General features: G+C 43.7%; 1 protein-coding gene across 2 annotated transcripts in view; it reads right to left on the bottom strand.

The window, feature by feature from the left end:
* Window positions 1-2798: 2798 nt before the first annotated feature.
* Window positions 2799-21760, bottom strand: part of PUM3 (pumilio RNA binding family member 3) — a 46392-nt gene continuing 27430 nt past the window's right edge. The window contains exons 14-18 of one of the 2 annotated variants that reach the window (XM_036076081.2): window positions 18699-18841; window positions 10953-11175; window positions 9320-9407; window positions 6892-6982; window positions 2799-3085 (exon numbers count right to left, since the gene is read on the bottom strand). In XM_036076081.2, the coding sequence (XP_035931974.1) occupies window positions 2953-3085; window positions 6892-6982; window positions 9320-9407; window positions 10953-11175; window positions 18699-18841 (678 nt within the window). In that variant the 3' untranslated portion in view covers window positions 2799-2952. The remainder of the gene's footprint in view (window positions 3086-6891; window positions 6983-9319; window positions 9408-10952; window positions 11176-18698; window positions 18842-21760) is intronic. The other variant, XM_036076082.2, reaches the window with a different exon arrangement.

The following is a 21760-nucleotide window of genomic DNA, read 5'->3' as shown; positions in this document are numbered from 1 at the left end:
CAACATCCTGAGACATAAGCACATCCAAGGCACAAAAAGAGGACACTTCCGTGGGAAGGGAAGGGCTGGTGGAAGAAGCAGAGGAAATATGTCACTCATTTCTGGGCAAAGGAAAAAGCCAAAGCCCAAGAAGTAAAAATTAGAGGATCAAACCAAGCACTCAAAATCGCAGTTAACAGGAGTTCCAAAGAAGAAAGAAAACAGAAAAAAAAAAAAAGTCAGAGGAATAATGTAACTCCCAGAATGGAAGAGCCTAAGTCTTCTACAACGTTGCCAAGTGCCCAGCATGAAGCATGGAAAACAGACACGTGTCATATACCAACGCACAGTTTCCTGCAAGATAAGGCAGCTGGGGATTAGAAACAGTGCTAACCTCCCCCAGAAGCCCTGCTCCCCTGCAAAAGGCCACATATTAAAAAAACTGAGAATAAGGATGGCGTTCAGCTTCCACAGCAACTCTACATCAAAGAAAATATTGACCAATGTCCTTAAAATTCTGAGGCAAAATTAATTTCAAACCAGAATTCTATATCCAGCTAAACTAGGTACCCAGGTGTGAAAGGGTGTGAATGAAGACATGCGGACTTTAAAATTTTATCTGCATTCTTTCATAGGAGGTTATTACAGATTGTGCCTCATTCAAGAGTGTTAAATAAGAAAGAGAAATGTATGGGATCCTGGAAATGGGCTTTCCATAGGAGAAATGGAGGGAAGGCCCAGGATGATGGTGGTGGTTGTACCGAAGTTCCTCAGGACATCCAGAAAGCCAGCTGGCTCCGGCAGGAGTGTTTAAGGGAAAAACAGGAATGCCAGTTGACTCAATGTGTTAGTGTGGAAATTAAGATTCAGAGATAGTCAGGTTAGCACACTTTCAGCTGACAGTTTCTCAAGATCCAATTCAAAACGGCCTGATAAATGGGCTTACTGTCTCACCTAACCACACGTCCAGCAGTAGGACAGCTCCAGGTGTTGATTTATCCGCAGCTCGACTTCCCACCTTTGGCTCAGCCGTCATCAGCACGCTCTCTTCTACCACGGCCGCAAGAAGACACCAGCTCGAAGCATCGTCAGCACATCTAAGGTTGGCTGGCAGGAAAGGGACTGTTCCTCGGGGGTCTATGGTCTAAGAAACCTTTCCCAGGAACACCACTTCCAAGGTTCACTGGCCAGGCTCCTTAAAATCCACCAATGACTTAAAGATACTATTTATTTATTGGAGAGAGACCGAGAGCAGGAGTGGGAGGGAGGGGCAGAGGGGAGAGTGAAAAGCAGACCTCCTGCTGAGCAGGGAGCCTGATGCGGGGCTCGGGAGCTCGATCCCAGGACCCTGAGATCATGACCTGAGCCGAAGGCAGACACTTCACCGACTGAGCCACCCAGGTGCCCCCCCAGGGCAGTGAAAAGTCTTAATCTATATTTTCCTATAACAGAAGTCAAAAGAAAATGCCTACAACTAATAGATCAAACAAACAAAAAAAACCAACAAAAACCCACATCTGTATTTACGAACTAAGCAGAGCTGAAAAGAACTGGAAGTCCTTACTTCTGGGTGGACAGGGCAAAGCAGGGGTGCGGAGGAAGGGCTGCTGCTTTGGTTCTGCTCCAATTTGAAAATGACGTATGGTACTTTGTTTAGTCTCCTAGACGGAACAAATAGTAGGGCTTTTTTTCCGCTTCTCAACGCGCCCTTTGTATGGAAAACACACTCACAATGTGTTCGTCAAACGAAAGCAAGCTCTGATGTGGCCTTTTCCCCATCTACCTCCTCATCCCATCCCACCTCCAGCCTGAGGCTCCAAGCCAAAGGCCAGTTACAGGTATCAGCTCTTCTGTTCCCCGGGTGGGTTCCATGTTCCCGGCAGGAGAGGGGGGAGGGAGGGATGCTGGTGTCTTATATGTGGGGGATTGTCTTGGGCCGCGCAGTCTGGTTCAACAAGGCACAGCAGTTCTCCAGCAGGTGGAGCGCAGGGGCAGACGGGCGGGGGCGTCCTGTCCCCGGGCTAGAGAAAGCCCCGAGGCTTGGAATCCAAGCAGGTGGGGGCTACAGGGGCCCTGAGGAGTCTACCAACCCTTCCACCCTGGGCTGCTGACCACCAAGCACAGTTAGAAAATTCAAACAACCTCCTCACACTTAAACTTCTGCAGCACTGTTAACAAACGTGCATCTCCTTTCTTCTAACGCAGACCCTATAAAGGCTTCAACTATTTCAGGCAAAGTCTCAAGGCAGAAAGTCTTATCACAAGGGGTTAGCTCCTTGGAAGACCTGGCTCCAGAGACAGGGAGATTCTCCCAGTGACCTTGATCTTAACACCGCTACCACGGTGATGCCCTCATTTCTGTAGCACATGTCCCCCTAGGAGCCTTTCCTTACTCCAGGGCCTTTCAAACAAAACCTAACCTGGAACCCAATCCCTAAGGAAGCGGGGAAGGCGGCTGCTCTGGCTGCAGGGTATCCCCCTCCCTGTAGCCCCCAAACCCCAAGGCTACCGGAAGTTCCCCCAAGCAAAACTATTCACTTTCACCTCTGCTCCCACCACAGACTACCCTGGGCTCCTTCTTGCTAAGCCCTGCCTTCCTTCAAGGTCCCCAAGCCCCACCTCCTCCATGAAGCCTTCTCAGACTACTGCTTCTCAAGACGTCTTCTCTCTTGAATCAACTCATGCTCCTACGTGGTATGTATTTGGTTGGTCCCAATGTCTAGGACGGTTAAACTCTTATGTTACCGCCTCACATCTAATTTGCTCACTACTCAGTATGATAGAGGACTTGGCTGGGATTAAAAAAAAAAAAAAGACCATTTTTAGAAATCGTTTTATAAATAGACCTCTTATACAAAAAAGAAACATATACAGAGCACCCAGATTCCCAGGAAGATGGACCCGAGCCTTTCTTCTCCACACTGGGAAAAGAGGACAGGAAAAATGATTCTCTCTTGTTCTTAACCGTGTCCACTATGCGGCCAGTTTTTCAAGTAGCATTTCTATTCCTTTGCTGGTGTTTTTGTTTTTTTCCAGTGTTGGAATGAGGCCTTTCAATCCAGCCTTGACTTTGTGTGCAACTTCTTGATCGGAACTCTGGAGAAGGCTGAAGAGAGAAGACAAAGATTAACAAACAAAGAAATCATGTTTCATAAAAACCCCTAATCATCTGCAATTACTATCACGACACAAGGTATAAACAATTCAGTGATTTGTGAGACAAGTCTTGTAATTATAAGTACATCGTTTGAATTCTCCAGCTGAATGATGGGGGCTGGTAGCCTACGTTCTGAAACCACATCAACAGAAAACCTTCTCTAATCTTGCTGGGAGTCACTCCCACGTAGGAGCAACTCCGCCCCGTACAGAATTGGTCCGACATTCACTGTGATTAACACCCTGTCTTAGAAGTATTTCCTGCATGTATTCTATCTTCCCTTCCCCACCGAGATGAACTCAAGAACAGAAACCTTGGGTTTTACTTCCTGATTTCGTGGCAGCACACGTGCAGAGCAGATGGCCGAGAAGTGCCATGTGACCGAAGGAGCGGGAGCGGAGGGGTGCAGAGAGGAAAGGCAGAGGGCCCGCCAGGGAAGCAGGGAAGAGTCAGCCTCCTCAACTTTGTAGCTAAAACGTGGGAAGGGGTGAGCAGCTTTACCTTGGAGCCTAATGGCCTAGATGTGAAATCTACCTCTGCCACTCAGTAATTGTACAAGCAGGAGCATGCTATTTAAATTCTCTAAGACTGTTTCCTGACCTATAAATGGGATCAGCAACACAATCCACCTTCTACCTCAGAGAGTTTTTGAGGCTCAAATGATCTCATACCTAAAGCACCCACACAGAGCCTGACCCTTAGTAAGCACTCAATACACGTGAGCCATTAAAACAAACAAACAAGTCAGCTCCACTTTCTGAAACCTTGCTAGAAAGCTCTATCCCCACAAGTGAATGGAGTCCATGGAGTCCTGGAGGCTGGCAACGGGAAGGCCCCTTTCACTTTAAACAGGGGCTGGGACACAGGGGCCTGCCTGTAGAACGCCAGGGCTGAGTCTCCTGGCTTCCCCCCTCTTCACGACCACACATTAATGCTGACCTCTGAAACGCATCCTAGAACCAATCACATGGCACTTCCCAAAGCCCCTGGTCCTGAGGCCTTCCACCACGTGCACAGAGAGGAGGGTGAGTCAGCAGCGCCAGGCAGCAGCTGCTGTTTGCGGGAGACAAGCGACAAGTACAGCCCGCCACCTGCAAAGCCGAGGAAGTTGTTACAAGTCCCTTTTAACAGGTTTGTGACTCACCGGGCGGTTTTTATCTTCTATACCGGCTAAGCACATAGTGACATAATGCACAGCAGTAATAAAGGTTAGTATTTGTTGAACACACGCACTGGACGTAACCATCTCATGCAGTCTGCACAACGACCTGTGATGATCCCGAATCTGGTTTTCTGACCAAAAAAACTAAGTTTCAGAAAAGCTGAATAATTTGCCCAAGACCACACAGTGAGCTGGGACTAGAACCCAGGCAGTGAGCCTAGAGCCCATGATGCTCTAAACGCTAGAGAATTCTGTTTCCCTGAGTCATTTTTCAGACTGCATACAAGGCTGAAACTCTTCTTTTTTTTTTTTTTTTTTTACCCAGGATGCCTTTTCACTTATTGTAAAAAAGATTTACGGGGGAAAAACACTGCATGAGTTTGAAGTAAAATATAAAGAAGCAGAGAATTTTACCAAACAAGTCAAGCACGTGACAGTATTCTAAAACCACATAACACTGATTATTGTATTAATCAAGTGTTAGGTGATCTGGAGTTCAACTTCCCTTCAGAACCTCAAATATTGTACTAGTGGTTCACCTCTAAGTAGTGTTCCACAATAAACCTGCAGTAGCCTTCTGATGTTTGAAATCCACCCAAATGGAGCTATGATCGACGAGCAAGCTCTACAAATTAACTGCATGGCACGGCTGAAATTTTTAGTTAATTGAGTGTTAATGAAAGGATATGTCAGTAGGACATGTTAACACTCTAAATGCCCGGTAAAAAAACTTCACATTAAATACGTCCATGTTTCAGCTAAAGGATTCTGACTATTCAACATCAACTGGAAAATTAGCTAATTTCAATGAGAAATGAACAAAATGATCTGCACCACCCACATATTTGGAGATCCTGATCTACCCAAAGAAATGAATGCCCGAGTGTATCTGTGAGTCTATGTGTTCCAAGTCAAATTATATACTGAATAAAGACTTGTAACATTTACAAACAATGCAGATTAAATTGCATGGCTTGTTGTACGTGAAACACTGTGGGAAATTCAAATTTAAGATTGGTATCTTTTTCCAAACCTCGGTAACACAGCAGGGGGAAAAAAAAAATCAACAGTGATTGCTTCACAAACCAATCTATTTTAAATGGATGTTGTCAATAGAAGGCTTTCACATCCAGGAATAGAACGCATGGAAGTTGAAGTTTCAATGACCTGTGAATTATAAACTCTACATAACTCTGTCTGGAGAATAATAAACAAGTGGAGCGCATGCCACAATTCACAAATCATCACTTTTCTACCATTTTAATTAGAAATAAACAATTAGCTTGCAGACTTCACTAGCAAATGCCTCCAAAATCCTTTTAAGAATACGTGGAAATCACAAAAGAAAATTGCATGTAAAGTCAGTCATGATTTAAAAAGCAACTCTGTCATAGTTTTCAGAGGGACAAGGCTAATCCATTAAAAAGAACTCAATTACAATTTTGGTCAAAACCATAAACGTGGTGAGACCATCAAATGATACAAATATTGTATGATCTCTCTTTATATGTGGAATCTTTTTAAAAAAATATTATTTATTTGAAAGAGACAGAGAACATGAGTGGGGGGAGGGGTAGAGGGAAAGGGACAGACTCCCCGCTAAGCAGGGAGCCCAACATGGGGCTCGATCCCAGGACCCCAGGATCATGATCTGAGCTGAAGGCAGGTGCTTAACCAAATGAGCCACCCAGATGCCCCTCTTGTATGTGGAATCTAATGAAAAACAAAACAAAAAAAACAAAACTCAAAAAACCAAAACCAACCAAGCTCATAAATACAGAGAAGAGACTGGTAGTTGCCAGAGGCAAGAAGTATGTGTGTTTGGGGGAGGGTCCGGGGGAAGGTGTGGATAGGGATAAAGGAGATCAAAAGGTGGTAATAATAATAAAACAACATTTTGAAGAGAAAAAAACAAAACAAAAAAAGTGATGTGGTCTCTTCTGCATCTGTCTCTCAGGATGGTGGAAATGGGTTGCAATAGGCTTACAGGAAGGAGGACCAGGTTAGGAGTTGTGATATTAGCTGAACTAAAGGCTTATTATTTCGTAATGTTTATTTTAAGTCAAACAAATGTTAAATGCATTAGGTGAACTAGTTGGTATAGATCTCTTTTTTTGAGATAAGTAATTAATAATGGCAAGAATAAAGCTCCAGAACTTGGCAAGTCCTATGAATTATATAATTTGTAATAACTGGGTGTTGGAGGGCTCCATAATCTGGGGGGAAAAGGAGGTAGTGAAAGGGATCTCTATAAATTAGTCATATGTAAAGAGCTTTCCTGAGAGTGGGAAAGAGAGAGAGAGAATACAATTATATTTTGGTTGAAACCATAAATGGGGTGAAACAACCAAATGAGACCTTGTGAATGTCACAACTTTACAATCCTTGAATCCAGAAGAGGGCGGATGAGTAAGGACTGACTGGAAGAGTTAGGCCTGGTTTCTACTATTTGGTACACTTGTCTAGACCCTGAGTGACTGTGAACGATTAGGAACAAAGATCGGAAGCGAGAAAGAAGGTGAAGGAAGCGCCTTCTGCGTGAATAGGCATTCAGGAGGAGGGCCCTGCGTAGAAAGGCGCACATCATACATACCTAGAAAGAATAATGGCACCACGGTTTACATTAGCCCAGGACTTCAGGTTCTTCATACCAACATGCTCAACAAGTGTTTTTGCAAAACAACCTGAAAAATATACTGAAACTCAGTGAACACCATACAAGATTTAAACTCCCCATCTCTGTCCCTACAGCCCTTAAGTCTGCAAACATATTTTAATAAAAAAGTGCATAAAAAGAGTTCTCACTCAACCTCCCTTAACACTAAAAGTTCCAGCTCCGATTTATTTAATGTCTTTTTAATACAGCTATTTCTTTCAACTCTGGTCCGAGTCTTAAACTATGTTTAGCAGTAATTACTCAAGACAAACAATGAATTCTTATAGAACGCTCACTTGCTCGTGTTTGCATCTCTTTGTACTCTTTAATGATTTAACCCTGACCTGAAAGGTATTCAGGGAGTCAATGTTTGACAGCAGCACTTCATGCTTGGATGGAATCAAGGTCTCCCTTGTGAAAAATGCTCACTCGGAAGGTGCCACGAATAACACTAGTGGTCAGGTGGTGTTCTGGCTAACACCTGGTAATTTCTCTCCACAAAGCTGGACATTCACCCATCAAAAATATTATTCATCTTTTGTTAATTATTTCGTATGTTGTTATCAGATTCCTCAGTTCTTGATATATCATCTTCAATTCACTGTGCCATCTAAGTGTAACTAATTTTGGACAACGGAGAAACTCTTAAAGCTAGGATCTGGTGCAGATGGAAGTGTGGGAAACCTATACTGAAGGCAAGTACCTTGGGTAGGTAGCATGTGTAATTCATCCAAAGAGACCCAAATGTGAGGACTCTTTAAAAGCCAAGAGGCCTATGGCTATTTAGCATTTCACAGCACACGTTAAGGAAGGACCGTAATCAGCTAGTGAGGCAGACAGTGTGAGCACAACAATATTTCTAGAATGCTGCCCCCCCCCCCCCCGCCCAGCCAGAGGTGGAATCAATGTCTTCTTTTGAATTCTGGTGGGCCTTTGTGACTGACTTAACCAAGAGAGTGTGGGAAGAGTTACATTCAATAACTTCTGAGGCTAAATCATGAAAGCACTGCACACCTGCTTTCTTCTCTTAAAACCCAACCCCCATGTTGTGAAGAAGCCCGAGCAGCCCCGGGAGTGGGACCGAGGCTGCCGGACTGAGCCACTGCCAGCCATCGTCCAAATGGACACGCCGACCCCAAGCGTAGCAGCCCCAGAGCACTGAGCGGAGCAAAACCAAGCTCCACCAAACTCTGATCTGATGTTGTTCGAGAACTACCAAGCTTTGAGGTGGCTGGTTACACAGCAAGAGATAACGAAGGCAGCCACACTGGTTTGGTGCTGCATGAATCTGATACACACGTGAGGGCCATACAGGCGTGTTTTAGAGCTGTCAGTGTAACTGAATTAAGGAAAACTATCACTAGAACATTCTTTGGATTTTAAAAGCAAGCCAGACAATTCTTTAAATACGAACTCAGCTCAACTGTACACCAACTTCTTAATAATGAAAAAGAGGATTCAATATGTTATTTTTTCTTCAAAATTTGTTACAAGCAGCTTTGTCTTTCACAAAAAGTTTGTGATGAAAAACAGCCCCGAGTCTCTATTCTTAAAGGCAGAGTGAGAAGCAACAGCTCCACTGTATTGATTGCCTCACTAGCCATTAGAACTGCAACTTGCCTCAACACATAAATTCACGATCTGTCCCTTTTTTCAGACACGATGACAGAAAGCACAAACTGCTCGAACTCAGTGGGGGAGATCTCCTTAGTGGCTAAAACGCTGGATGGAGCTTGAATTTAGTTACAGGAGGTCTGCTCAAAGACGGGGCCGAGAAAGGAATGGTATGCAACTTTTCAGTTCGATTAAAAGACACTGTCCTTCTCTTGAAAGCTGAGCTTCCACAGAGCAGCCAGGAAGGCTGTGAAAGACCACAAAGGCCAAGGACTGGCTTGCTCTGTGGTCACATGTATTTCAATGCCAAACAGGCCTCAGTTCAAAATTCTGATGAGGACAATTTTCTTTTGCTTATCCCTTCCTCCAAACTAGAGATAGATATCCTGCTTTTCAGCTGGGGTAGTGACACTCACAAATGTCCCCCCGCCCCAGCTATCGCCCCCCCATGGAACGGAATGGCATTTTAGGGCCCTGGTCGCTCCAGCTCAGAAGTCTGAGGCAGCAAGGGAGGAGAGGCAGTGAGGGAGGGTGGGGAAGAGAAAGGAAATTAAAGGACTCCAGGACATAAATTTCCAGTATTTACTAAAGCTTATCTGCAAGCACTAAATCATTTCTTGTCCAGAGACACCATTTCTAAACACTCAACAAATTTCATCTGAACGTGAATGGCGGGCATCAAGTTCAGGGCTGCCGGGGATTAGGAAATTCCACAGACGATACGGGAGAAGTTCAAAGTTTTATAGCCTACCTTCTCTTCCACTTTCCTTCATCTTCTCATCTTGTTCTATTAACCACTTCAGAACCAGATGTCCTGCGGGATGCTCTGCAACGTGAAGCTGGAAGGAAAACATACAAAGCTGTCTTCAGCCACGCCCTGGCCTACCATCTGTTCTCTACCTCGCACAGGTGAGGACACGGCCGCGTGGAAAGTTCCGCAATGCTGAGGAGGTCTTTAGGGAGAATGACCACGAATACCCAAAGGGCCCAGCGACCTCGTCTAATCCCCAGACTGACGCTCAGACGGATGTTCAAGGGAACCACTAAAAAGCACCGTGGCTCAGCTTCAGGAGCCCCCAGCTGAATGGCACCAGCACAGTGCCCGTCTCAAGATCACGCTAACCACCGTTCAGGTTGCAATAGCAGTTCTGAGGTACAAATAAACCTGTGGGACAAAACGTTACAGCAGAGAAACACGGGAAGCTGGGGCTGAATGATGTTTAGATATCAGCTGGTCCCACATACCTAGGATCTCTCCTTATGGAGCATGGGGGACAACGCTCAATCTCCTAGGGAGAAAACTCATACCTACATCTTCCCAACTTGATAATCTGCTCTGCTCTACGAGGGCAGGTCCCAGCCTTCTCTGAGGCGCATGGGCCACGTCGGGACACCGCGGGCTCCACGCACACGTCTGCTCGCCAAGCTTACGACCTAGTGCAGGACAAAGGCCCTGCCCGTCTGCCTTCTGCCTCCTCTCTTCCCTCTGCCAGCTGATCTCCTACCCTGAACACCTGAGCCTTCTGTTCTCACCCGTGCCGGGCCCCTTCTTCCTTCAGACGGCCGCACGTGCTCTTCCCTCCGCCTACAGTCTTCTTTCTGCCTTTCTCTACTGAGCTACAACCCTCTGGTTTCGGCGTAGCTTTCACTGCCTCAGGGAAGCCTTCCTGCAGACAGGCTGGCTCCCGTTCTCATACAGTCCCACAGAACCCGCAGTTTCCCTCAGCGCTCATCTCGATCCTAACTTACGTAATTATCTGTGTACATGTTCATTTAAATACTGTGCTCAACAAAACAGTAAGCTTGTGGGGGGGCGGGGGAGGGACGGTGCCAACCACGGCCCCGCACAAATCAGGTACGTGAATCCGTGAACTTCAGGTGTAAGGCGGAACTATCAAGGGCAGGAGCTATGAGAAGGAGCAGACTTCCTTAATGAGAGGGAACTGGGAAGACTTCCGCGAGAAGGACTCCGGGGACCTTGCGGGATGGGTGGGCCTTCTACAGAGACAGCACAGCAAAGCGGAGACACAGACAGCATCTGGGCTGAGGGAGGGGACGTGTGCAGACGCAGAGAGGTGCCGAAATCCACAGCAAACTCAGGACGGAATCAAGAGCACAGAAATACGCTGGACAAGCAGTGTGGGGCAGTCGTGGACAACAGAGAGCCGCACGGAGGAGATTCTGTCTCCCCCCCTCTGTAGGTAACACGAAGTCGCGGGGAGATTCTGAGGAAGACGGTGCTGCCACGGCACTGTATCTTGAATTCACGGTGATCAGATGTGCTGTCAGCACGGGGTGAGTTGAGACAATGAGCATTCAAATTCTCTTTACGGCAATGTTCTCAGGGACAGGCGCTTCCCCCCTGCCCGGCGGTAGCACGTTACCTCTCCGTCCCTGCCACCCGGCTGGAGTGCGGCCGCTGCCAAGCCAGCAACGGCGCTCATGGCAGGCTGAACGTCTCCGACGGCGGCTCCCAGGATGTCGGGCACCAACACACACGCAGACCTATCCAGCACCAGGGCCCGGGCGTGTCCTTGCAGGTAGCTTAACAAAGCGGGAGAGATGGCCTCCAAGAGCTCTCGCCGGCGGATCGCTGCGTCCTTCTTACTGTCGGAACACGGGGAATGAGGCGTTAAGGTAAGATGAACAGCAAAGGAAATACAACGATCTTATCACCACAAAAACCTCTAAGGGCTTAAAACAGTCCGTGTCAAACTTATCGTAATTGTCTGTCTCTATTGTGTATGCAGGTAATAAGCAATTTAAGGGTGGCATACCCCTCTTTCATCTTCGTGTCCCCAGCATCTGAACAGTGCCTGGCACAGAACAAGCACTTACGTAATACCAAGCCAGCCCAAACCCATCAAAAACCCAAACAACAGCAACAACAAATTATAAGACAGGATTAGACCACTCTATGGACTCTACTCTCTAGAATACTTCATTATGTGATACCAGTAGCTTAAAAGGGAAATCAATTTCCGGTGAGGATGGTGGAGTGGGAGGACCCTAGGCTCACCTCCTCCCACGGATACAACTAGGTAGCACCCACATCAATGTAAATAACCCAGAGAACGACCACAGGATTGGCAGAACGGACTCTCCGTAGCTCAATGTGGAGAAGAGGCCATAACAGAGAGGAAGGAAGGGTGAAGACCTCCAGGACTGTCTATAGGAGGGCGGGGTGCAGTGGGCGTGGAAAAGGGAGGGAAACAGGCCCTCATGTCAGGCATCCCATGCACAGGGTGCCTGTATGGGGAAGACAAATCCCCACAACATCTGGCTTTGAAATTCAGCATGAGTTCTTACAGTCAGTGGGGCTTAACACCTGGAACTTTAAAGAAGGAGCGTGCTTGGCTTGGGAGAAGTGGGAGGGTGAGAGGAAACGGGAGTCCCCGCCTCAAGGAGACAGCACAACAAGCCGCCTGTGGAGACACAGCATAGAAGCCAGCAGGCTGAAAAGCATCTGGGAAACACGGGAGGGAAGTCTGCTTACTAATCTCACAGCCTGGGGCGGAGGGGCGGAGGGGCGGAGGAGCCGGGACCCTTGGGAGACTTCTCCAGGAACAAAGAAGAGTGGGTCATTCCCCTTCCCTGTCCCCCAGCCAAGATCCGTGGACACCTGCGGGAACCAGTGCCTGGACAACACTCTCCACGTGATTTGCTAACAGCGCGCCCCAGCCCTGCGCACTTCTGCGGACACACCCCCTCCAGCTAGGCCTCTGCTCCAGGGCCCCTCCCACAGAAGACCACTGCAGACCTTGCTAACACCACATGCTCCACACGGCCTTCTCTTGCAGACCTCCCTCCAATACACCCCTGGCCAGAGACCATCCAAAGCAGCTCTGCAAGCTGACAGGGGCCAGCACCACTCCAAAGCAACTCCTGCCCTGGGGAGAGCGAATGTTAACCACACACACACCAGTCCAATGCAGCTCCAGCAGTGTCTAGGGGCAGATATCTGGTCTGGCTACAGGCCCCGCCCACCAACGAAAGCTTCTCAGGGGACAACACTGCAGTTCGGCGCCACTGCATCTCTGGCAAACTCCTGGTCTGACAAATCAAGTCCAAGGCACCGCCCCTCCCCCGCCGGCCCACTAACAACACAGTCCCTGCCCACAACAGGGAAAGAGAGCCACTGCACATAATTGGAATGAAGGAAAAAGTGGCTCAGCCACAACAGGAGGGTGCACACAACACACAAACTAGACACCCCTGAGTGCCAGGTTCTGGTGAACAGGGGACACGGCACTGCAGGGCACTACAGGACCTCTTCTGCATAAGGACACTACCTGCCAGAGCAGGAGACATAGCTGACTTTAACACACAGAAACAGACACAGGGAGTTAGACAAAGTGAGGAGACAGAATATGTCTCAAATGAAAGAAGAGGACCAAAATCAGCAAGAGACATAAATGAAACAAAGAAAATTAATATGCCTGATAGAGATTTTATAGTAATGGTCAGAAAGATGCTCACTGGACTTGAGAAAAGAGTGGAGGACCTCATTGAGACCCTCAACAAAAAGATAGAAAATAAAAAGACAATCAGACATGAAGAATATAGTAACTGAAATTAAAAAAAAAAATAGATGGAATAAGTAGTAGACTACAGGAAGCAGAACAGATCAGTGACCTGGAGGACAGAATGATGGAAAGCAGTAGGAGAGAAAGAGGAGAAAAAACAACAATAAAAAATGAAAATAGATTTAAGGGAACTCAGTGACATCATCAAGGGTAATAATATTCACATTATAGGGATCCCTGAAAAAGAAGAGAGAGAAAAGGGGCAGAAGACTTACTTGAAGAAATAACAGCTTAAAATTTCCCAAATCTAGGAAAGAAAGAAGATACCCAAATCCAGGAGGTACAGATAGCCCCTAACAAATTCAAACCAAGGAGGTCCACACCAAGATAAGGAATAATTCAAATGACAAAAAGTAGTGATAAAGAGAGAATTTTAAAAGCAGCAAGAGAAAAGAAAACATTTATATACAAGGGAAATCCCTAAGGCTATCAGTGGATTTTTCAGCAGAAACTTTACAGGCCAGAAGAGAGTGGCGTGATATATTCAAAGTGCTCAAAGAAAAAAAGCTGCAACCAAGAATGCTCTACTCAACAAGGTTATCATTCAGGATAGAAGGAGAGATAAAGAGTTTCCCAGACAAAGAGAAGTTAAAGAAATTCAGCACCACTAAATCAGGCCTACAAGAAATGTTAAAGTGGACTCTAAGTGGAAAGGAAAGACCATAAGCAGAATTAAGAAAAGTAGGAAGCATAAAAGCAGTAAAATTAAGTATATCTATGTCAGTCAGTCAAGGGAGTCACAAAATAAAAGGATGTGAAGTATAACACCATACACCTAAAATGAGAGGGGGGAGGGGAAAACTACCAAACTTAGCGCTTTTAGAATGGGTTCCAACTAAGTGACCATCAACTTAACACAGACTGCTATATGCATTAGATGTCATATATAAACCTAATGATAACCACAATTCAAAAACCAGTAATAGATATGAACAGAATAAAGAAAAAGGAATCCAAGTATATCACTAAACAAAGCTAACAAACTGTGAAAGAAAAGAGCAAGAGAAGGAACCGAGAACTACAAAAACCATAAAACAAGTAACAAAAGGCAATAAGTACATATCCATCAAAACGTACTTTGAATGTAAATGGACTAAACACTCCAATCAAAAGACATAGGTTGACAGATGTATAAAAAAAGACCCATCTAAACATGGCCTACAAGACTCATTTCAGACTTAAAGACATGCACAATGCAAGTGAAGGGACAGAAAAACATTTATCATGGAAATGGAAGTAAAAAGAGAGCTGGGGTAGAAATACTTATATCCGACAAAATAGACTTTAAAACAAAGACTGCAACAAGAGACAAATGAGGATACTAAATATTTATTAAGGGGACAATCCAACAAGAAGACATAACAATTGTAAATATCTATGCACCCAACGTGGGAGCACCCAAATACATAAAGCGGTTAGTAACAGACATAAAGGAAGTAATCGATAGTAATACAATAATAGTAGGGGACCTTAACACCCCACTTATATCATGGACAAATCATCTGAACAGAAAATCAACAAGGAAACAGTGGCTACGAGTGACACATTGCACCAGAGGGATTTAGCAGATATATTCAGAACATTCCATCCTAAAACAGTAGAATACACATTCTTTTCAAGTTCATATGGAATATTCTCCAGAACAGATCACATATTAGGCCACAAAACAAGTCTCAACAAATTCAAAAAGAATCATGTCATACTCTGTATCTTTTCTGACCACAATTCTATGAAACTAGAATCAACCACAAGAAAAAATCCGGAAAGAACACAAATACATGGAGATTAAATAACATGATACTAAACAATGAATGGGTCAACCAAGAGGTCAAAGAAGAAATCAAAAAATGCTAGGAGACAAATGAAAACGAAGACACAACAATCCCCAATCTTTGGGATGTAGCAAAAGTGGTGCTAAGAGGTAAATATATAGCAATACTGGCCTGCTTCAAGAAGCAAGAAACATCTCAAAAAGACAATCTAACCTTACACCTAAGAGAGCTAGAAAAAAGAACAAAGAAACCCCAAACCAGTAGAAGGAAGGAAATACTAAAATCTGAACAGAAATAAACAAAATAGAAACTAAAAAAAAAAAAAAAAACAGATCAATGAAACCAGGAACTGATTCATTGAAAAGATGAACAAATTAATAAACCGTTAGCCAGACTCATCAAAAAAAGAGAGGGCTTTGGGCGCCTGGGTGGCTCAGTTGGTTAAGCGACTGCCTTCGGCTCAGGTCATGATCCTGGAGTCCCGGGATCGAGTCCCGCATCGGGCTCCCTGCTCGGCGGGGAGTCTGCTTCTCCCTCTGACCCTCCCCCCTCTCATGCTCTCTCTCTCATTCTCTCTCTGAAATAAATAAAATAAAATCTTTAAAAAAAAAAAAAAAAAAAGAGAGGGCTCAAATAATCAAAATTGGAAATTAAAGAGGAGAAATAACAACCCACACCACAGAATACAGAGGATTACAAGAGGATCTTATGAAAAATTAAATGGCCACAAACTGGACAACCTATAAGAAATGGATAAATTCCTAGAAACATATAACCTCCCAAAACTAAATCCGGAAGAAACAGAAAATTTGAACAGGCTGACTACCAGCAATGAAACTGAAAGAGTAATCAAAAACTTTCCAACACACAAAAGTCCAGGACCAGATGGCTTCACTGGTGAATTTCTACCAAACATTTAATGAAGAGTTAATACCTATTCTTTTCAAACTATTCCAAAAAATAGAAGGAAAGCTTCTAAATTCATTCTGTAAGGCCAGCATTATTACCCTGATACCAAACCAGATAAAGTCAACTACAAAAAAGACAGAGAATCACAGGCCAGTATCTCTGATAAACACAGATGCAAAAATCCTCAACAACATATTAGCAAACCAAATCCATTAATACATTAAAAAAAAAATCATCCTCCACAATCTAGTGGGATTTATTCTTGGGATGCAAGGGTGGTTCAGTATTCACAAATCAATCAACATGATACATCACAAAAACAAGAGAAAGGATAAAAACCATATGATCATTTCAATAAATGCAGAAAAAGCATCTGAGAAAGTACAACACCCATTCATGATAGAAACCCTCAACAAAGTAGGTTTAGAGGGAACATACCTCAACATAATAAAGCCCGTATATTAAAAACCCACGGCTAACATCATCTTCAGTGATGAAAAACGGAGAGCTTTCCCCTAAGGTCAGGAATAAGACAAGGATGTCCACTCTCACTACTTTTATTCAACAGAGTACTCGAAGCGCTAGCCACTGCACTTTCACTATTTGCACATGACATGACGCTGTATCGAGTAAACCTTAAAGACTCCACCAAAAAACTACTAGACCTGATAAATGAATTCAGTAAGGTTGCAGGATACAAAATCAATATACAGAAATCTGTTGCATTTCTATACACTAATAATGAAGCAATAGGAAAATTAAGAGAACAATTCCATTTACAATTGCACCAACAAGAAGAAAACACACAGGAATAAACTTAAACAAGGAGATGAAAGACCTGTACTCTGAAAATTATAAAACACTGATGAAAGAAATTGAAGGTGACACAAACAAATGGAAAGATATTCTGTGCTCATGAACTGGAAGAACAAATATTGTTAAAATGTCCATACTACCCAAAGCAATCTACAGATGTAATGCAATCCCTATCAAAATACCAACAGCATTTTTCCCATAACTTGAACAAATAATCCTAAAATTTGTATGAAACTACAAAAGACCCTGAATAGCCAAAGCAATCTTGAAAAAGAATACAACTGGAGGTATCGCAATCCCAGATTTCAAGATACACTACAAAGCTGGAGTCATCAAAACAGTAAGATGCTGACACAAAAACAGACACATAGATCGATGGAAAAGAACAGAGAGCCCAGATATAAACCCACAGTTATAGGGTCAATTAATCTTCAACAAAGGATTGTGAGGCAAGAATATGCAATGGGAAAAGAACAGTCTCTTCAACAAAGGTGTTGGGAAAACGGGACAGCTACATGCAAAAGAACGAAGCTGGACCACTTTCTTACACCATACACAAAAATAAACTCAAAATAGATTAAGGACCTAAATGTAAGACCCGAAATCACAAAAATCCAAGAAGAGAACACAGGCAGTAATTTCTCTGACATCGGCCATAGCAACTTTTTTCTAGATATGCCTCCTGAGGCAAGAGAAAGGAAAGCTAAAATAAACTAAAACTAAAAAAGCTTCTGCACAGCAAAGGAAACAATCAACAAAACTAAAAGACAACCTACGGAGTGAGAGAAGATATTTGCAAGTGACATATCTGATAATGGGTTAGTATCCAAAATATATAAAGAACTTACACAACTCAACACCAGAAAAACAATAAAAATGGACAGAAGATATGAATAGACATTTCTCCAAAGAAGCCATCCAGATGGCCAACAGACAAATGAAAAGATGCTCAATATCACTCATCATCAGGAAAGAGCAAATCAAAATCACAACAAGATACTACCTCATATCTGTCAAGACCAATGACACAAGAAACAAGTTTTGGCGAGGATGTGGAGAAAAAGGAACTCTCGTGCACTGTTGGTTGGAATGCAAACTGGGGCAGCCACTGTGGGGAAATGGTACGGACATTCCTCAAAAAATTACAAATAGAAATACCTTATGACCCAGTAATCCCATTACTAGGTATTTACCCAAAGAATATGAAAACACTAATTTGAAAAGATACATGCACCCTTATGTTTAGTGCAGCATTATTTACGACAGCCAAATTATGAAAGCAGCACACAAGTGTCCACTGATTGATGAATGGATAAAGAAGAGGTAGTATATATATAATGGAATATCATTCAGCCATGAAAAAGAAAAAAGATTGAGAGCTTGCCATCTGCAACAACATGGATGGCTCTACAGGGTAGAATGCTTAATGAAATAAGTCCGTCAGAGAAAGATAAATACCACATGATTTCGTTCGCATGTAGAATTTAAGAAACCAAATGAAAAAAGAAAAAAAAGAGACAAACTGAAAACCAGACTCTCAACTCTAGAGAACAAACGAAGTGTTACCAAATGGGGAGGTGGGGGGGGGGGATGGGTAAAATAGGTGAAGTGGATTAAAAAGCACACTTAACATGATGAGCACGGAGTAATGCACAGAACTGTTCAATCACTACATTGTACACCTGAAGCTAATATAACACTGTATGTTAACTATACCTGAGTTAAAAAAACAAAACAACAAACCTCAAAAAAATTGCTAAAATAGCAAAACCAAGCCAAACCACATACACTGAGCATCTACTATGTGCCAGGCACTCAGAGGCATTCTTTTGGCACGATACTTTTATTTCTTTTCCAGGTAAGAACTTTAAGAATCTGTCAAAATTACAGGCTTAAAAATGGGGTTCACCTTCTGAGTTTTAAGCAGAGAAGAAGCACGATAGAGGGTATGCGTGCATGAGCAGATTTCTGGAAACATCAGCTACTCGAAACTAAGAAGCAAGCAGAGCAGGGGAACAAAGGGCTCCGGTGACTCGACTCTTCTTACCTGTGTGCGTTGCCATCTCCTTTCTGTAGAACCTCAATGATCTCTCGCACCGTATGTGCAGGATCTCTGGGGCTCAGTAAATACAACAGGACCTTCCTTCCATATTTGTCATTTATTATGTTAGGCAAAGAACTAATAATTTCCTGGAAAATTAAAGAAACAAAAAATGAACCTATGTGCTTAAAATGATGTACACTTGAAATCTGCAGGGCACAGAAGGATCCATGCCCAACTATTTTCTCCTATGCACTTAATAGAAAATGTGGAGCTAATTTTGAAATCTGGTCCTTAAAGCACAAAGACTGACACTCAGAACTGATTCTGGACTGTGACCAGCATGGCTGAACAAGCCGTTTATATAACTGACCGAGCTCAAGGACTTAAAAATCTTTACAGGAGTTCTCTTCTTTCACTATGACCAATAGTTCTCAGGCCACTATTACTAGGGACACGGCTTGCTGGGGTCACCGAGCAGATATAGTTAATTTGCAGCTGCTTTACATGTAGAATCGGCATAGATGAAGAACATTCTTATTAGAATTTCCCCACTGAGATGTATGTGAAGAGAGATAAAGGAACTCTGTTGCATCGAACCAGTGAATAAAGGCTTTTAACATTAGTTGCTTATTCATGGCAAATGAAGGCTGTTTAAGTACTGCATTGAAAACAAAACTAGGGGGCGGGGATCAATGCAGAAAGAGTCCACGGAGCAGTTACAAATAATTACGCTCTATGACATCTCCAATCAACTTCCCAAGAACAATAATCTCCTTTTCTAGTTGTCTGAATTGAACTGACAAAGGCAATGTCATCCCCAGCCCAGCTAAGCTCCTGTGTAAATGTGCTGATGTTCTCAGACAAAGTCATGGTTTAAAAATTCCTTTATTCTAAAAAAAAAAAAGAAAAGAAAAGAAAATCTCTATTATTCTTAATAGAGAATCTGCAACAGAAAAAAATCGTCTGTTTTCCCCTCTAACATTCCTAATCCTTGCAACAAGCCTAACAGATATTCACAGCCACAGGTGTTTGCGCAGCACAGATCCAGCGCAACGGGCTGGGGCCACAGAGAGAATGCCGTGCAAGTCTTCAGGTTTACAGATGAGGGACCCATGAAGGGGAGAAGTGACCTGCCAGAGGACACAGCCTGTCAGTGGCGGGGCTCTCACTCGTCTTGGTCCCCTGACTCCATGGAAGGGAATTCTCCATGAGATAATATACTCAGATGTGCTATTTTCTTAAGTAACCATTGATTATAATGAGATTAATAATTTAATGCAAGGAGCCAAGTTAAAATGAAGTTGGTCATCGAGGAGATCCCAATAGTACAAAATCTGTGGCCCCAAGGTTGGCAATGCAACTCCAGAATCCACACGCCACAGTTCTCTTTTTAAAATCCCAACCTTCCCTCATTGTCTGCACAAAAGTATACTGTGCTTGTTAGGCACTTAGAGGAACCAGACCCAACGTGAAGAGCAGTATACCCATTATCCTAAATACTCTTCGCAACACCATGACAGAGGGAGTATAGTTACTTCCGTCTTACTAACAAGAAGCCCGAGGTTTAGATAAGTGACTTGTAGTAGATGTGTAAAGGTCACTCATGCAGGACATGGCTGACCCAAGACCACGGGTTTCCATGGTTTTAAACCCCGTTGTACTCTTACTTTTGAAGATGTTTAAGGTTACATATGAAGATCTCCCCATACAACGTAAAGGTTTGTAGAGAACAGGTGCTAAAGATGTAACCATCTCGAAATGAATATGAATTTCAACCATCCAGGAAAAAAAGAACTTAAAATTTCAGTAAGAAAAGGAAGACAGAAAAAAATGTTCATACCTTATCATGAGGGAGGGAGCTCTTTTGTAATCTCAAGGTAAACATGTCCCAAAGTGGGCTCAGGGTATGTATTTTTTATAATGAGGCATTTGGTACCACAGATAGAGGTTACCTTTAGTGTGGCTTTCCGATTTAAGGTTTAACCAACTCATAAAAGACAGATGCTTTAATCTGTGGATACACAGCGTAGGTCAATTCCTACGATCATTAACCCGCCCCCGCCCACTTGCTGTCCTTCGGAAAACCACTCTGGGGTATAATATCTTTAGAGCAATTGCTTTTTTGAAAAACAAAAACCCAAAGAATCAAAAACCAAAACAAAACCAACAAAACCAAACCCCAGGGGAGTATGCAGTAAAGAGCTACAAATGGCTGCTGATTTATTTCTAATTAAAGTTTTTTCCTTTGGTGTGAAGGGGAAAAGGGGAGACATGAAGCCCGCAACGTACTCCTGGACGTACTTCCTCTGCGGAGGTGACACTTGAGGGCTAGTACAAGGCACACGGTTTGGACAGAAAGGGCTTCACCTCAACACAAGAAGCCAGGGCTTCCAAAATACACACAAAACCCAAGCACAACTACTACTTAGGACTAGTCCCCAACTTCACTGAACTTCTCCTTCCTTTCAGTGTGTCATTAGGAAATTTAGAATCTAAACTTATGTTCTAAATTTAAGGTTTTTAAGAGAGTGCAATGTTTATAAACTAACAATCATATGAAACTAAAAAAATCTTTACTTAAAAATGTGGTATCATGAGGGGCGCCTGGGTGGCTCAGCTGGTGAAGCCGAGTTTTGATTTCGGCCCGGGTCATGATCTCAGGGGCGTGGGATCCAGCCGCGAGTCGGGCTCCCCGTGGAGCTCTGCGCTGGGTGTGGAGCCTGCTCGGGATTCTCTCTCCTCCCTCCCTCTGCCCCTCCCCACCTTAAAAAAATGTGATGTCATTTAATTCTCCCCATCTCACTCTCAGCCAGCTTTCCTACCATCAAAAACATTCATCTTGGAAAAAATAAAATAGTATGAGCATGGCTACGTTACAGAGTGCTAATTCATTTCTCTTTAACGTGGATTACAGAGAAGGAGGAGAGAAATTTCTAGATGATCCCCCCCAAACACTAATGAGTACAGTAACATGTAGAAATAGGTAAGGGGTAGCTATGGCACAGATGACCGTGTGCTGGATTCGATCTTTGGGCTCAAGCTGTGTAGCCTTTGGCAAATCAGCC

This window comes from Halichoerus grypus, chromosome 14, assembly GCF_964656455.1.
Source record: "Halichoerus grypus chromosome 14, mHalGry1.hap1.1, whole genome shotgun sequence".
Lineage (NCBI taxonomy): Eukaryota > Metazoa > Chordata > Mammalia > Carnivora > Phocidae > Halichoerus > Halichoerus grypus.
The sequence above is the reverse complement of the archived record's forward strand: the minus strand, read 5'-3'. Positions and strand labels throughout refer to the sequence as shown.